General features: G+C 39.9%; 1 protein-coding gene across 2 annotated transcripts in view; it reads left to right on the top strand.

The window, feature by feature from the left end:
- The window catches only part of LOC111159743 (chromosome unknown C12orf56 homolog), a 94236-nt gene extending 76306 nt beyond the window's left edge, over positions 1-17930 (top strand). For both annotated transcript variants that reach the window (XM_022522324.1, XM_022522325.1), the window contains 5 exons: positions 7099-7222; positions 9612-9686; positions 10241-10315; positions 14374-14552; positions 16776-17930. In XM_022522324.1, coding sequence (XP_022378032.1) covers positions 7099-7222; positions 9612-9686; positions 10241-10315; positions 14374-14552; positions 16776-16902 — 580 coding nt within the window. In that variant the 3' untranslated portion in view covers positions 16903-17930. The remainder of the gene's footprint in view (positions 1-7098; positions 7223-9611; positions 9687-10240; positions 10316-14373; positions 14553-16775) is intronic.
- Positions 17931-18572: the final 642 nt, after the last annotated feature.

An 18572-nucleotide genomic window follows, 5' to 3' on the forward strand; every position in this document is an offset into this window, starting at 1 on the left:
AGAGAAGCTGGATGTGTCTGCAGTTGCATGGCTCTGTAGCTAGCTAAACTTTGGATGGTGATAGGGACACCTATTATTAAAAGGAAGAATGAAATAATGTGTAGTAGGGGGACAACAGCATTCTTTGCCACAGAAAATATGTGTTTGCATATTTCATATATCTGCTTGACCTTTTTATATGGTTTGTAGACTATGAATTATATCCTGAGCCAGTGTTCGGACTATAATCTTAATTTTTTTCCACTGTCATCAACTGCTTATTTAAATTTTCTGTATTAGAAAGTGGAAGGAAAATGAGGGCCATGGGTTCTAAAACATTTGAACCAGGGAGAAGAATAAAAACTTTAATGTTTGTCCTGGCTATTTATTAGAGAACTTTACAAATGAATTTTGATGATAATAACATGAACATTTTTCTTTTTAAAGATTTAATTTATTTATTTGACAGAAAGAGATAGCGAGAGAGGGAACACAAGCAGAGGGAGAGGGAGAAGCAGTCTCCCTGCCAAGCAGGGAGTCTAATGCCCCAATGGGGGCTCAATCCCAGGACCCCAGGATCCTGACCTGAGCCGAAGGCAGATGCTTAATGACTAAGCCACCCAGGCACACCTCACGAACATTTCTTAAGCAATTCACTCTGTGCCAGGGACTATGGGTGTACTACGCTATACACCAGAGTAGCCAAACATTTCTTTTTTTAAAAAAATTTTTATTTTTTTATTAACATATAATGTATTATTAGCCCTAGGGGTACAGGTCTGTGAGTTGCCAGGTTTACACACTTCACAGCCTCACCATAGCACATACTACCTTCACCAATGTCCATAACCCAACACCCACCCCCCACCCCCAGCAACCCTCAATTTGTTTTGTGAGATTAAGGGTCTCTTACGGTTTGTCTCCCTCCTGATCCTATCTTGTTTCATCTATTCCTTTCCTACCCCCCAAACCCCCGACGTTGCCTCTCAACTTCCTCATTATCAGGGAGATCATATGATAATTGTCTTTCTCTGATTGCAGAATGGTCAAACATTTCTATAAAGGGCCATAGAATAAACATTTTTGGCTTTTCAGGCCATAGAGTGTCTGTTGCAGCTACTCAACTTTGCCACTGCAGCATAAAAAGAGTGATAGACAATTTATAAATGAATGGGCACAGTTCTGTTCCAATAACGCTTTATTTATAAAAACGGGTTCTGGGCTATTTGGCCTACAGGCCGTAGTTTCTTGACCCCTGCTTTGCAGCAAACAAGGAAGACACACACTATTGTTTTCTCAGAATACTTTTTTTTATTTTAAGATTTCATTTTTTTAAGGTAATCTCTAAACCCAGAGTGGGGCTTGAACTTATAACCCTGAGATCAAGAGTTGCATGCTCCACCAACTAAGCCAGTCAGGTGCCCCCTCTGTATACTTCTTTATGCAGCTGATAGTATCATTTCCCCAATCTCCAGGACAGAAATTCAAGATTACTTCTTACATTTATATCTAGCCACACTGAATTATTGCTCAATTATGTTACCCTTTTTGTCCATCTTTTCATCCCTACCTCTCTCAGAGTTGAAGAACCATTACTCTTACTATCCTCTGCTTTTTCAACTGTTCTGTCTTAAGTTGGTTTGGCCACATCAGTCCTACTATAGTAGCCTCTTTCCTGAGATGACTAATTCTTTTTATGTATTTCTTTTTTTTTTCATGTATTTCAATGCATATATCATATTGCTATAATAGAGTCCGGTTGTAATACTAACTTTTCAGCCAATTTTGATATGCATAGGGTCAAGTCATGTTACTTGTAGCCTTAACTAACAGTTAATGTCTAATATAACTGCATTAATCTTCTATTACCCTGTAACAAGTTACTATAAGGTCAGTGGCTTAAAATAATATCAACTGTTTATCTACAGTTTTTGTGGATCAGGAAATCTGGGCATAGCGCAACTGGATTACCTTGCCCTGGTTTTCACAAGGTGGCAGTCAAGGTGACAACAGGCTAGGGCTGCAGTCTCACCTGAGCCTTGGACTTATCTTCCAAGCTCACTTGGGTCTTTGTGGCCTGAAGTAATTTCCTTATAAACTTGCTTGCTTCTTGGCGAGAAACTATCTCTGCACTCAGAGAAGCTCTAAGCACTCTTTGAAGGGCTCAAATGGATAATCAGGCTCACCCGGGATAATCTCCCTTTGATTCTCTCAGAAGTCAACAAATTAGGAACCTTAATTATGTATGCAAAATCCCTTTACCTTTCTCATCTAACATAACATAATCACAAGGGAGTAATAGCTTAATATATTCACAGGTCCTGTCCATACTTAAGAGGAAGGAATTATTTAGGGTGCATATACCAGGGGCAAAAATCTTGGAAGCTGTATTAGAATTCTGCCAACCACAAACAACACAGAGTAACTTATGAGACCATGAGTTTTCCTCTCAAAGTCTGTATATATATTATAAAATATATTGTAATGCATTCAAAATTCTCACATTGGAAATAATAACAATCTAAACAATAAAAGTATCAAAATTTTTGACACCACTTTTTAAGGATGTGATGTCAATTCTATAATAAGTATTTTGGAGATGAAACTACCATTTAGATTAAGATTTCTTCTATTATTGACCCCGTGGATTTTAAATAGTGTTGACAGGAAGAGTAGATTTCAAACTAAATTCCATTTGAGCAAATAAAAAAACATTTACTCATTTCAGCATTTTCCTCTTTATTTTTTTAGAAGTAAAGATTTTATTGGCTCAATTCAGTTCATTGAATTCTTCCTGAAATGTGCCATAAATCCATTCTTATTTTAATACTGTTATGGTTAAATTCATATATTATCACAGAAAGTGACCCAGAATTTGAGAGTTCCTTCCTTTAACCCTGGATATATGATACTTTGAAAAGAAGCTGTTGCTGAAAACAAAGGACATTAAATAAATCAGTAAATGGAATATCATTTCAAACTTAAGATTAGGAAAACCTTCGGGGCGCCTGGGTGGTTCAGTGGGTTAAGCCTCTGCCTTCAGCTCAGGTCATGATCTCAGGGTCCTGGGATCAAGCCCCACATCGGGCTCTCTGCTCAGTAGGGAGCCTGCTTCCCATCTCTCTCTCTGCCTGCCTCTCTGCCTACTTGTGATCTCTCTCTCTATCCCATAAATAAATAAAATCTTTAAAAAAAAAAAAAGATTAGGAAAACCTTCTAAATGAAATGTTTTGATTTTTTAAAAAAAGATTATTTATTTATTTGAGAGAGAGAGAGAGCATATGCAGGGGTAGGGGCAGAGGGAGAGGGAGAAGCAGACTCCCTACTGAGCAGGAAGCCCCACATGGCTCTTGATCTTGATCCCAGGACCCTGGGATCATGACCTGAGCTGAAGGCAGATGCTTAACCCACTGAGCCACCCAGGCGCCCTATTTTGTTGATTTTGGAAGGGTCTTCTAAAAGTAAGATTGGCCATTTTAAAGTAGCCTGAATAAAACATTAACAAATATCCTGTAGGACATACTCTGCTTTTTTGAGAAGTGTGCTGACATGATTCTTCTTTTGTAGATGTAAGAACTAACTTGCTTTTTGAGTTAGAGAAAGGAGGGGAATTGTTTTTATTAAAATTTTGGTTAATCATGAACTTCTAATCATGGTGATGATTTAAGTGATTGTAAAAAGATTGGGAAGCCTCAAATATTACTAAACAGGGATTGTTTACAGTCTCGTTTAGTCCATTATGAAAATGGTTATGGTGATAGAGGATTTTTATATAGTCCTATCTATAAATTCTTTTACTGCTCCCATCATCAAAGCTACTCTGATACTGTCTTCAGTTAGGCAGCTGATTTTCCTAGTGATCTGCTTTTGGTTCCTTTTCAACTATGCATGAATTATATAACATATATGAAGATGGTACTGCCAAACCTCATCCCCTCAGGATCCTCAATCTGGATTGTGATTTTTTTTCCTTTTCCTTTTCAAATAACAGGGTACATTATTCAAACATATAGTGACAATTTGAGTTATTAGTGTAGGTTAATGGATAGTACACTGGTTTTGAATGGAAAAGACTTAAAGTAGTATTAGTTTTATTAACTAATATCTAGTACTTCAGTGGAACAGTAAGCCCTGAAATGCCTTATTTAAAAGAAAAGCTCCATCCTCATTTTTTTTTTTTTTTTGGTGCTATTGTTGGGAATATAAATTAGTGCACCCACTCTGGAAAACAGGATAGAGGGTCCCCAAAAAACTAAAACTACAAGTACTATATGGTCCAGTTCTATTTCTGGGTAGTCATCCAAAGAAAACGAAAACACTAATCCAAAAAGATGTATGCAACCCTATGTTTACTGCAACATTATTTACAATAGTCAAGGTACAGAAGCAACCTAAATATCTACCAATAGATGAATGGATAAAGAAGGTGTCATATATATATATATATATATATATATATATATATATATAGTGGAGTATTATTTTGCTATAAAAAAGAATGAAATCAACATTGCCAAAGGCAAGGGAAGCAAGGGCAAAAATGAACTATTGGGACCATCAAGATCAAAAGCTTTTGCACAGCAAAGGAAACAGTCAACAAAACCGAAAGACAACTGACAGAATGGGAGAAGATATTTGCAAACAACATATCAGATAAAGGGCTAGTATCCAAAATCTATAGAGAGCTTATCAAACTCAACACCCAAAGAACAAATAATCCAATCAAGAAATGGGCAGAGGACATGAACAGACATTTCTGCAAAGAAGACATCCAGATGGCCAACAGACACATGAAAAGGTGCTCAGCATCACTCTGCATCAGGGAAATACAAATCAAAACCACAATGAGGTATCACCTTGCACCAGGCAGAATGGCTAAAATTAACCAGTCAGGAAACGACAGATGTTGTCAAGGACGTGGAGAAAGGGGAGCCCTCCTACACTGTTGGTGGGAATGCAAGCTGGTGCAGCCACTCTGGAAAACAGTATAGAGGTTCCTCAGAAAGTTGAAAATAGAGCTACCCTATGACCCAGCAATCGCACTACTGGGTATTTACCCCAAAGACACAAACGTAGTGATCTGAAGGGGCACGTGCACCTGAATGTTTACAGCAGCAATGTCCACAACAGCCAAACTATGGAAAGAACCTAGATGTCCATCAACAGATGAATGGATAAGGAAGAATATACACACACACACACACACATACACACATACATGCATACATATACATACATATACAATGGGATACTATGCAGGCATCAAAAAACCTGAAATCTTGCCATTTGCAATGATGCAGATAGAACTAGAGGGTATTACGCTGAGTGAAATAAGTCAGTCAGAGAAAGACAATTACCATATGATCTCTCTGATATGAGGAATGTGAGAGGCAGGGCAGGAGTTTTGGGGGGTAGGGAAGGAAAAAATGAAACAAGATGGGATCGGGAGGGAGACAAACCATAAGAGACTCTTAATCTCACAAGACAAACTGAGGGTTGCTGGGGGATGGGGGTTAGGGAGAGGGTGGTTGGGTTATGGACATTGGGGAGGGTATGTGCTATGGTGAGTGCTAGGAAATGTATAAGCCTGACGATTCACAGACCTGTACCCCTGGGGCAAATAATATATGTTAATAAAAATAATTTTTAAAATGTATTAAAAATGAAAAAAAAAGATATTTAAAACTTTTAAAAAAAGAATGAAATCTTGCCATTTGTGACAACATGGATGGACCTAGAGGGTATTATCCTAAGTGAAATAAGTCAGACAAATACCATATGATGTCACTTATATGTGGAATCTAAAAAACAAAGTAAACCAACAAACAGATAACAACAAAAAAGAGAAACTGACTCATAAATACAGAGAACAGGTGGTTGCCAAATGGGAGGGGAATGGGGGGAATGTGTAAAATAGGTAAAGGGGATTAAGAGGTACAAATTTAAAATAAGCCAGTCAAGGGATGAAAAGTATGGCATAGGGAATATAGTTAATCATATTGTAATAACTTCATTTGGTGACAGATGGTAACTATGCTTATCATGGTAAGAATCTGATAATGTATATAATTGCTGAGTCACTATCTTGTATACCTGAAACTAACATGTCAACTATTTCAATTAAAAAATTTTAAAAAGAGGGGTGCCTAGGTGGCTTAGTGGGTTGAGCCTCTGCCTTCGGCTCAGGTCATGATCTCAAGGTCCTGGGATCGAGCCTCACATTGGGCTCTCTGTTCAGCAGAAAGCCTGCTTCCCCCCTCTCTCTGCCTGCCTCTCTGCCTACTTGTGATCTGTCTGTCGAGTAAATAAATAAAACCTTTAAAAAATTTTTTAAAAAAGAGTTCTAGAGTCAATAAAACCCTATGATTAAATAAGCATTTTAAGAAATGCTTCATAAAGCAGTTTCTTTGTCCTGGAGATAAACAGTGCATGGGAGCATATTAAAGCTTCTGAGAAGTCCAACAGTAAAGATGTTCAATGAATTTGGTTTAACCAAGTATCTCCTATACCTCTTCTATCACAGAATCTATTTTGACTATAATATTGCCTGGAATTAATAGTCCATAAAAAGCCCTTTGTGGGGGTACAGAAAGAGCCCTTTGGAAAATACTGCTTTAACTGAAATCACCCAAATTTCCCTTAAGTCCAGACTTACTAAGTTTTCTAAGCTATGTGAACTTATAGAACTATACTTGCTTTGAGGGGTGCTTGGGTGGTTCAGTCTGTTAAGTGATGGACTCTTGATTTCAGCTCAGGTCATGATCTCAGGGTCATGAGATTGAGCTCCTTGTCAGACTGCTTGCTGGGCGTGGAGCCTGCTAAAGATTCTCTCTCTCTCTCTCCCTCTACCCCTCCTTCCCTACTCTTGCACTTGTGCACACACTCTTTAAAAAAACAAAACACAAAACTTGCTTTGAGTCAAAAGACCAAGAAATTATATATTTTCATTTAAATGTTCTACCACTACTCCATTGTCTGCATGTTCAAGGATCCAAAAGTTCAGTCAAGAATGGTCTGCAATGCTTTATACTTTTAGTTATATTCAATGCCTACAAACTTGGCTTTACTGTTTTTCTTTTCAAACTTTATCCATTAATTGCTTTTTATTTATTTTTTCAGGGGAACACTGTTTAATCTTTTGGTAATTTTAATTAGTGAACCTCGGATTCCAAAATCTTGTCCTGTGTTTGATATCCAGTTGGTGGCTGATTCAACTTTAGTTGAGATGTCTTTTGATGCTAAGGTGAGATGAGAATTTGGGGGTAGACTAAATATAATATGTAGGCGTGCCCTGGCTTCTTGTCTTCTAATGTAAATCAAAGAGTAAATATTTTGCCATTAACCTCAAAACTTAAATGGGTATTCTGTCAATATTAATATATATCTATTTTATATGTTTTAAAGTATGTATACTAAGAAAAAAGTATGTAAGGAAAATAATTAGTATTTAGTATGTATTAGATAATTAATTAGATAATTAGTATGTATTAGATAATTAGTATATATTAGATAAAATAGATTTAGTATGTATTAGATAAATCTGCCTCTATACAAAATATTTATGTATATGTAATTCCACAGTAGGGGTCTAATAGTAAAAAAGCACTGTCTTTTTTTTTTTTTTTTTTAAGATTTTATTTATTTGACAGAATGTGAGAGAGAGAGAGAGAGCAGAAGCAGGAGGGAGGGAGGGAGACAAAAAGAGGGAGAAGCAGGGAGTCCGATGCAGGACTTGATCCCAGGACCCTGGGATCATGACCTGAGCCAAAGGCAGACGCTTAACCAACTGAGCTACCCAGGCTCCCAAACGAACAATCTTTAAGAGATTTTAACTCTCTTGCTTTAGTTTACCATCTCATTACCTATCTAAGTAGTGCAAACTTAGTGAGAATTACTTGTTTTTCCAAGGTTTTACTAAAACATTAGAAATATCAGACTACCTAGAAAGCACATATTCTGAGAGAATAAATCAGATTTTTATTAGTTTATTTTTATTAGTTCTGATTTTTTTTAAAGGATGGGATATGATTTGATAGATCTTAGACAAACAATTAGAGTTATGTTTTAGAAAACTCTTAAATTTATTCATTCATTCAATAAATATTTATTGAAACTCTGTGATGAGCTAAACAGTGTGCTAGGCAGTGGGGTCCAAACAAGAACCAAAACAGACACAATCTCTGCCCTCACTGGTTTATAGTCTGGTTAGAGAGACAGATGTTAATTAAATATAACATGAATATAATATTCATGTGTGTGAATATTATAGAACTATTCATATATATGAATATTAGAGACTATATGGAGTATCTATGATACCATTTTCAACAGTGGAATAAGTAACATTAGGGTTTAAAGACTGGGATGGAAGCAAGACTCAGGCAGGGCTAAGAAGCTAGTGCAGACATCCATGTGAGGAATGATAGAGGCCAGAGTGAAGCTATCCTCAACCCCCAAAACGAGACTTAGGCTTTCATTTTAGAGCTCTCCTAACTTCCTATACTCTTGTTTCAGAACTCTTTCTCAGTTAGCAACAATGCATTTATTTATTTGATTGTTAGACTGTGGTTAGACTATCTTCCATGACAGCACAGTCCATGTCTCTGCTGCTCCCCACTGTATCCCCAACACTTAGCACAGTGTCGGACACATATTTGTTGAGTAAATTAATGAAGAAAAGAAAAGGGATGGTAGTTGCAAAGAGAATAGATCCCAGAAATTTTTAGGAAATTGCACTGATAGTTTGATGTTGAAAATAAATTGTGAAGATTGGATGACTTTTAGATTCTGGCTGGGTATCAGATAAGAATTATAGCAAGAAGAGTAGGTTCAAAAGGGGAACAATGAATTTGGTTTTGGATTAGCTTACTTGATTGCCTATGGTATATCCCCATAAAAATATGTAGTGGGCTGAATAGATAGGTCTGAGTTTCCTGCTTTTGGACTTGGTGATCTTTTGCGCCTGGGCTATTAGTGCAGCCATGAGCAGATCATATACATTTTGGTTCCAAGGTCTAACACAGTGGGAGAACTTCAAGCTAGAGCTCTTTCTTGCAAAGAATACTGTCAGGGAAGATGTGTTGGCCTCTATCAATGCCCACAGGCACAGCTCTCATGCACCAAGTGGTGGATGGGCCAGAAGAGTTACTTGAAGCTAGAAGACAGCCTCACTAAATGGAGTTCTTGCAAGAAAAAAAGGAAAAAAATCTCTAAGCCCTATATTTACCCATTTCACAGAGGGAGTTGTAGTTCATGCTGGGCTTAAGCCTAAATTACCCAGAGAATCCCCCACCTTAATTCTAGGGAGCATATTTCAATAGTTTTGAAATGAGGTAGGGTTATTGATCTGAATGATTTTGCAAATCAAGTGTGCAGGGGTTTTTTGTGTAGTAGCATTCTATATCTTTTTTCCCTGATCCACTTTCATAGACATTATTCAATGTGTAGTCTTTTTATGAGCCATTTTTTTGTTCATTTGTTTTGAGAATATCTGAACCAAACAGAATAGGAAAACTGACCACACTCATTTTATTTTCAGTTAATCAAAAATTCTTTTATAAGTACCTAATGGCAACCAGGAGAAATTACCATTTTTTTGGATCTGCTAATTATATTATTATTTAAAATTCCAGTTACAGAAGCTTATTGTGGAATATACAGACACAGCTACAGCACTTTTATATGAGATACTTCTTGTCTTTCAGCAGGTACCATACATATTTTTTATCATATATGTTATACTATATGATTGTTATATATATCATATGACTATTACATACCTATGATTCTATATCATATGAATAATAATATACCTTTAATATACTTGTATTAGAGATGGTCTCCAAAGTCAGCTAACTTAAGTGATATTACTTTTGCTCTCAAGTACTCATCCAGTTTATCTCCCTAAATACTGATTTTACTTTTTTTTAAAAAAGATTTTATTTATTTATTTGACAGAGAGAGAGAGATCACAAGTAGGCAGAGAGGCAGGCAGAGAGAAAGGGGGAAGCAGGCTCCATACAGAGCAGAGAGCCCGATGTGGGGCGCGATCCCAGAACCCTGAGACAATGACCTGGGCTGAAGGCAGAGGCTTAACACTGAGCCACCCATGTGCCTCCTGATTTTACTTTTTAAATTTTTTGCTAAATACTGATTATAGAGATTTCATTAATCAAGATAAAATGTATCTGAGAATGAATATCCTTTCATGTACAATTTGGACTTCATGAATACAACTTGTTTATTTCCTCGAGTCTTTCAGGGAAATCTTGGATTGGGAACCACTAAGTTTGCTATTAGCTGGATGATGTCCTTCCTCCAGAGTCGTCCTCCCACAGTAAGTACCAGGAAGCAGAAACAAGACCACCACTCACAGCTAATTAAACAGGTGCTCTTGTGCTTACTTAATAAAATGCAAATTTTCTCTATAAGTAATGATATTTATAAAGCAGAAGCAAAATGTAAATCTGATTATTTTATTCTTTAATTTAAAAAAAGCATTTTTATATTTGGGTCCTAAGTGCTTAAGGTACTGAAATGATATCCTTTTTAAAAAAACATTTTTAAGAGAGAGAGAGAGAGACCATGAGCAGGGAGGGGCAGAGAGAGGGAGAGAGAATCTTAGGCAGGCTCCACTCAGCACAGAGCCAGATGCCAGGCTCAATCTCATGTCCCTGAGATCAAGACCTGAACCAAAATCAAGAGTCAGATGCTCAACCAACCGAGCCACCCAGGAACCCCCTGAAATGATCTCTTAAATGTGATCTTCACTTCATGAAAAATCCCAAGATATATTCTGTAGGAAACAGAATGCATTAAAATATTGGCTGCATAAATAAGTGAAAATATTAACATTTGTCTTTTTAAAAAAGATTAATTTATTTATTTGAGAGAGAGAGTGAGAACGAGCAGGAGGGAGGGGCAGAGGAGAGGAAGAGCTTCCTCAAGCAGACTCTCCACTGAGCCTGGCTGGATTCCAGGGTACTGAGACCATGACCTGAGCTGAAATCGAGAGCAGGCTGCTTAACCGACTGAGCCACCCAGGCACCCCCTGAACATTTATGTTAAACACTGAGCATGAGTTGGCGAGTATGAATTAACATTGGGGATCACTGGGGCTCTCTGTCCTGGTTACTGCCATCCTGATCCATAGTACCACTGTTCTGTCTTTGACATTACAGTCACATCTATATGTGGTCTGACCCTATCTTCCCACCAGACTAGTCAAAGAGATCTATTCCAAAAAATCTGATTATGTCATGCCTTGCTTTAATCTCTCATAAAAAAGAGCCTACAAGGCTCATCTAGTCCCTCACTCTCCCTTTGTGGGCCTCTTACTCACTGCCCACCTCCAGCACCCCCAACTCCATTACAGGACCTTCACCGTTCCTCCTCTGTCTGAAATGCTTTTCCCTCCTTTTTCCACGTTAACTCCTACTCATCCTTTAGGCCTCAGTGTCCCTTCCTGGGACAGGGTGGGGGATGATTTTCTCACCTCTGACCAGATCAGATTCCCCATTATCGGCACACATAGTCATAGCTTGGGAAGAAGACCTCTTCCTTCCCTTCATAGGACTTGTTACTGTTGCAGTTGGCATTTGTTGGCATTACTATCTGGTTCTTTCCTGTGTAGACATTAGTGCCCACATACATTCTGGCTCTCTCTCCTTCCAGGCACACAGTAGGATTGTACTGCCCTCCCCACCTCAAATTAGATAGGTCTCTGTTCTTGCTTTTGCCAATGTAATGTGAGCATAAGTAGCCTGTGTCACTTCGTGCCAGAAGGTTTAAGAGCACGTGCAAGCTTCTCTGCATTCTCTTTTCCTTCTGGCATGTTGAGTGGCAGCACTGAGAGTTTTCAGTGACTACGATGAGTACAACCCCCTGCCAACCCATAAGGGACATACAATGTGAGCAAGTAGTAAACTGTTGTGAAATTTGTTACCACAGTACAACCTAGTCTGTCAAGACTGACACGATGTCATTCTCCCCCAACAGACTCCAAGCGCCACAAGGGAGGGAGCTATGTCTGTTGTGGTAGGCACATAACGGATATTCAGTAAAAAACTTTCTGAATTAATTCTATAAAAAAGTTTCATCCCTTAATCTCTTCTCATTTCCCCATATTTAATTTTCTTTTATTCATTCATATATTCATATATCCAATCAACATACATTAATTGGAGAGCTCTTCAAAAAGTAGTAAACCCAACTAAATTTTCATTGCTAATGGAGGATTTGACATGACATAATATGTTCTCTTTTCATATACAAACATGTTGGTCATCAGTGGTTCCCTACTTTGGGTATTTTCTATAGTTATGCTGAACATGTCCTCGGGAATGCAGATTTTCTTGCCAGATCCCTGTGGCATATGTTTACAAAAGTCTGGTTAGGGCCAGAGGGTACCCTTGTCAGTTTAACAGCCAGCTACCTTATACAGAGACTGAGCCCATAGACTTGGCTCCTTTAGCAGCACACAGATGGTAACTAGTTTCTCTTCACTTCAAGGAGTATCGTAAAGTTCTAGTCATTCATAGCAACAGAAGCTCTTATGTGCAAGATGCAAGACCCTTCCTTTTTCTGTACAGTCGTTGCAGACTCTATCATTTGAACTGATGTGTGAAGTCTGGGGGTACTAAAGACTTCAAGCCACAGGGAAGTTTCTTTATCAACCTCTAGGGTTGGTTCACCAAAGGAACTGAGTTGAGTATGAAGCCAGTCTGTGACCATAAAGTATGCCAGGATGAAAGGTGGCAAAAGAACCACTATACTGTTGAAAGCTTCAATATTAACTCCATTCTAAAGAGTATGGTAGAAACTGGTCATTTGAGAGAAATGTGCAAGCAAGAAAACTGTTGTGATCATTGAATCTACCTGTATGTCAGTCAGCTCTGGCTGATTCTCTTGCTTGGTAAGAGCAAGATGCAAAAGAAGGTACAGATTTAATCCCCAAATGGTCGTTGCTTTGTTCTACTACTCCAGACTCCCCAACCTCAATCTGTGTTTCCCTGATGCAGTATTTAGTCAATACGGGTAAACAGATCTAGACTGGGGAGAACCCACTCCAAACCACCTGTCCTACTTCAGAAGGCCAATAGCAACATCAATAGAAAAGGCAACATATTTATTGATACTAATTTAATGGGCATGCAAAGGGACCTGGTTAGAGCTTGAAAGGACACTAGAGTGCCTTCCTGTTTTCATAGTACCTACATTTATGGGTAGTTATTTAAAAATGTGCCCCGCCTCAAAAAAAAAAAAAAAAAAAGACGTGTGGAATCCATTATTCTTGGTTTTTGTTATTTGGTTCTGTTTGTGTATGTGTGTGTGTGTGTGTGTGTGTGTGTGTGTGTGTGTCTGTTTTCTAAACTAATCTCTACATCAATGTGGGGGCTTGAACTCATGACCCCAAGATCAAGAGTCAAATGCTCTAACAATGGAGCCAGCCAGATGCCCCTTGGTTCTGTTGTAAATGACTTTTTCTTTTTTTAAAGATTTTATTTATTTATTTGACAGAGAGAGAGAGAGAGAGAGATCACAAGTAGGCAGAGAGGCAGGCAGAGAGAGAGGAGGAAGCAGGCTCTCCACGGAGCAGAGAGCCCAATGCGGGGCTCGATCCCAGGACCCTGGGATCATGACCTGAGCCAAAGGCAGAGGCTTTAACCCACTGAGCCACCTAGGCGCCCCTATAAATGACTCTTTATGGGTGTGTGAGAAGCAGCAACTCAATAACTTCACATTATTGCTACTATTTCCATTTTAATTTCCCCCTCAGAAATGATAGCAGACATACTCTTGATGAAAACCCCAGCTAACAGGGACATCAATATCACTTGCTTGTGTCAAGCCTGGTTTTCTTTGCTTTTTCACCTAGTGTTTCTCAAGGCGTTGCCTGAGGAACAAAGGCATCAGAATTGTTTATGGTAAACATCTTGAGGTGGGACTCAGAATTCCGCATGTTTATTGAGCTGCCTAAGTGATTTTTATGCACACTAAATTTTGAGAACAACCACCTTGGAGCCCTCTTTCAAAGTCACAGGAAGTTTATCTTGGTGGGCCATTTGTCCTTCACAGTAGAAGAGAAGAGAAACCATCTTCCACCCTGGAGGAGGCCATGGACCCTTCCAAGCTCCCCTTCTATCCAATGTTCTCCTTTTACATTGGAGCCAAAGTTCCTTGACAGTCAGTATTCATTCTGCTTCTGCTTAGAGGAGGGTGAACAGTAAACCCAACTGGTCTATGGTCTGGTGCAGTTTCCATGAGAAACAGTGCAAGAGTACTGGTGTAGGGATGGTGAGGACTTCGGCCTAGCTTTAGAGGTGAGGGCCCAGGTGAAACAGGTGCCTTATGGGTGGCATGCACCCTACATGTAACTGCTTTTTTCTCATTTAGATCACTTTCGTGGCCAGTATTGTGAAACAAATGGTAAAGGGGCTTTCAGCTTCATTTCCGCTGCTAAGTCCGAGCCAAGCAGTTCTGCTGTATCAGCAATTTTACATCCTCAGGAGCTGCCTGCAGCACAGCAAGACTTTAGCTGAGTATATTAAGAACGACTATGGAGAAGAATTCAGGTAAGAAAAGTCTGAATCGAATCTGCAGTAGCATCCGCTCATTTCTGGTTTTCAGGCAGAATCTTCAGAAGAAGCAAAGATGGGCAATTCTGGTTTTGTGTTTAATAGCATCTCAATTTGACCTATGGTAAGGTAGGGTTAGGGGGAGCTCTAAGAACCACTGCCATTTGAAGTATATTCCCAGGCTAGAAAAGATTAAGGAAACCTCACACTCTTCTCTGAAGAACTGTTCCTGTCTCATTGTCTTTGTGGCAGCCAGCCCCTCCCAGAAGTAGTTATGATTTTCACATGCTGTGAGGAATCAAGAGGAACAAACCCTACGGAAAGGGATGACGAGTTAGGGATGGCGAATTTAACTGAAGCACTGGGGGTGTGGGGAAGCAAACCACAGCTGATAAAGGAGAAACAATTAACAAGCGTGGTTACTACTTTCTGTTTGTCTCCTTCACCCCTCTCTTCCTCAGTCAGCAAACAGTAAGGAAGAGCTACGGTTAACGAGCTTGGGTTTCACCACCCCGGGGGTTCTACACCTCAGGGCCTCCTCCTTCTATTTCTAGGCGGGCAGCTGCTCAGTTCCACATCAGCACCTATCAGGAAACACCCAGCTTGCCTCGGACTCAAGATGAAAAGGGTACAGCCGGCATAGCTTTGTTCCCAGTCCTGGTGCAGACATAAAAGGTTGTAGAGGCATACATTATGGCCCTAGAATGGATTTTTAAAACATTCTGGCCCAATTTGTGGACCTTGTTTTTCCTCCATGTGGTTTTACACCCTAGGTTCCACTCTGGCTCCTATAAAAGGGATTTGTTTAGCCTGCTCCGAATTGGTCCACACAACCTATTTGTTTTTCCTCTTTTTTTTTTTTAAAGGTAAAATGTATAGAGCGTGAAATTCACTATTTTAAAGTGTGTTTTTAATACATTTCACGATGTTGTGCAACCATCACCATTGTCTAATTGCAGAACATTTTCATCACCCCTAAAGAAACCCGGTGCCCATTAAGCAGTCACATGCCATGGTCCCCTCCCCCAGTCCCTGGCAACCACGAATCCACCTTCTCTCCTTGAGGATTTGTGTATTCTGGACATTTCACGCAAACAGAATCATAAGATACATGGCTTACTCCTACTGTGTCTGGCTTCTTTCACTTAGCATCATGTCTTCAAGCTGCATCCATGTTGTGGCCCGTATCACACAGTCCAATTTTCCAGTGTTAGTTGTGCACATTTAAAAATCCAAACAACTGGGTGCCTGGGTGGCTCAGAGGGTGGAGCGTCTGCCTTTGGCTCAGGTCATGATCCCGGAGTCCTGGGATCAAGTCCTGCATTGGGCTCCCTGCTCCTTGGAGAGCCTGCTTCTTCCTCTGCCTCTCTCTCTGTGTCTCTCATGAATAAATAAATAAAATCCTTAAAAAAAATAAAAGAAAATCCAAACAACTGCCAAAACAGTGTCACATTCCTGAGTGACAACAGTTGACAGGAGCCCACTAGCAGCTGCCCCCTGCACCCCTTAGTGGCCCTGCCTCCTCCACTCTCACCTGACCTTCCTCCCAATGGGTTACCTTGGGCGTTTAGGTTTGTGATCCTTGTTTTAAATTGATTTATTAACTTGCGTGCATTCGAATCAGCAGAGCAACTATGAAAAAATACTGATACCCAGGTCTCATGGAGAACCTTCAGTGGTGGGGCCCAGTATTGACATTTAAAAAACCTCCCTAGGTGATTCTAATACGCAGGCAGCCAGGGGTTGAGAGCCTGTCTTTTAACCCATCACCAGACGGCTTGTGGCTTTCTCCCTTTCGTTTCTTCGCCTGGCCTTTCCCAAACTTTTACTAAGGCGGTGGGGATGAACCCTACCCTTCACAATCTGACCCTCTGATTTCAATTTCCTGTGTATTGCCCAAGGAAACAAGAAGCAGGAGCCTCAGCCCACACTGTGGTGAGGACAGTCCTGGCTTCCCTACTCATGCCTTGATAAGGGATACATCGTGAATGAAATTCACTTCCTTTGCTGTCGTCAAGTGTCTCAATGAGCTAAAAGGCACACATGTCTGAGATCTAGGTCACCCAACAGGGGAGATCAAACAACTGAAAATGTTGGCCAAATCTTGCAGCTTAAACCACCATATCCAACAGCCCTACCCCAGTGAGTGTATACGTGCCGATGTAACCAATGTGAAATTCTTGTTTTTAAAGCTATTTTGTTTCTTTTTATGATTTGCAGGTACTTTATTCACATGCCAGCCTTGGAAAAAAGGCTCCCATTGTGGTACCCTCTTACCCAACCTACCATTCAACTTTTTCATGAAGTTCTGAAATTAGTTGAACAGAAACAATGTGTAAAATATTAGTAAGAATCTAAAATGTTAACCAGGAGTCAACCTAATATTTATGAGAAAACCTGTTTGATTTGTTTAATATCTGGATATCCCTGTGTCTCATAAACAGATTTTTTTTTGAATGTTCCAACAATTCCTGTAAGAGAAGTCCTGAAAGTTTATCTGCCACGAAAAAGAAACTTTAAATACACTGACACTCGTAAAGTGATGCTAGAAACAAATGTTCCTCTCAAAAAGTTCCTAAAAAAACTACAAAGGGAACAGAAGGCCATGGAGAACAACTGTAGAAAGTACAACCTGATCAGTTTTGTTAGTGTCATAACGGTGAGCGGTAGAAAGTCACTGAAATGTCCAAAGATAAACTGTGGTTTACAAAGTGATCATTACAAGAAATGCCGAGCAGCAGGCTGACACCCTCCTTCTCCATCTGTAAAAATTCTAGTGAAATAAGTATTCATGGGAGAATGAGCAGAAGAACACAGGCATAACTGTAAGGAAGGTCAGGTCCTCATTTATCTTAGGGAAGGAAGCTTGGACTTTCTTCAACACAATTAAGTGCATTCTGGTCTCAGTTCAGGCACCTGTGGGCTAGTGCAAGCGATCTCATAGAGTCTCCACAGAGGAGAAATCTCTAAGCAGTTATGGCTCTCCCAACCATTCGGAAAAAATGTCTTCACTATATCTTATGGCAATAAAATAATCCAACAAAAACTTCACTTTAAGCTATTGAATTTGGACTTTCAAGAACTTAGAAAGTGGGTCCTTTATTTGACCTACCATGACTTGAAGGAGGATCAGAGAAAACCCCAAAGAAAGAGCTTCCAAACCAGATGTGCCCAGGCCGTGCACTGTAGAGAGAATTAAACTCACTCGTGACATCTGGTAATGCATTGTAGCTGAGCCATTAACCAGCTACTTGACCCCAAACAAGTAGTCTACTCTGCTGTGTGGAAGGGTGGGACGAGATGTTCCGCAAGCTCCAACATTCCCCCTTCTTAATGCTCTGTGATGGGGCAGTGCCTTCCTCTGCTATCCTGGTTCATCGGGTGACTTCACGTGGATTCCAAATAATCCTGCTTTCTTCAGACTGAACATTTCCCTTTCAGCTGTCCCCAACATCAGCCCATAAAGCATCCAAGCCCTCTCCACCATCACCTATCAAGGACTACAAGTCTAGTTTCCAGTGTGAGGGCAGTGATGGAGGGCATGGAATGGTGTCTGTGAGTGTCCTGGGCTCTCAGATGAGGGAATGCTCCCAGGAAGATGGTCAGTCAGAAGCATATGAAAAGATTTTGGGGACAAAGGCAACAAGACTTCAAACTGGACTAATGATGGACAGTGGGCTGTCCACTGGTAAATGGCGGAACCCACAGAATGACAAGAGGGTCAACTCAGCTCTGCCTCAGCTTCTAAACAGCGCCTTGGCTCTGGGCCAGTAGCAGTGCCGGCTCCAGAGAGGGCTTGGGCTTCCCTCCCATTGTCTGAGGTGCAGGATGCCTATTCTCTCCCACTGTTCTCTTTCCTTTGAGAGCATGCTTTATCAGATCCATGGGAGGAAAGCTCTGTCAGAACGCATCTGCGTCCTTCCATGTAGGGCTCCATCAGTGGCATTCTTGAAAGCTAATGGCTGCATTTTTGTCATCCTGATTTTCTTATGGCATTTGTCTATTTGTTTGCACAGT

The sequence above is a fragment of the Enhydra lutris genome, unplaced genomic scaffold (assembly GCF_002288905.1).
Source record: "Enhydra lutris kenyoni isolate GAN:26980312 unplaced genomic scaffold, ASM228890v2 scaffoldscaffold69, whole genome shotgun sequence".
In the NCBI taxonomy this organism is placed as follows: Eukaryota; Metazoa; Chordata; class Mammalia; order Carnivora; family Mustelidae; genus Enhydra; species Enhydra lutris.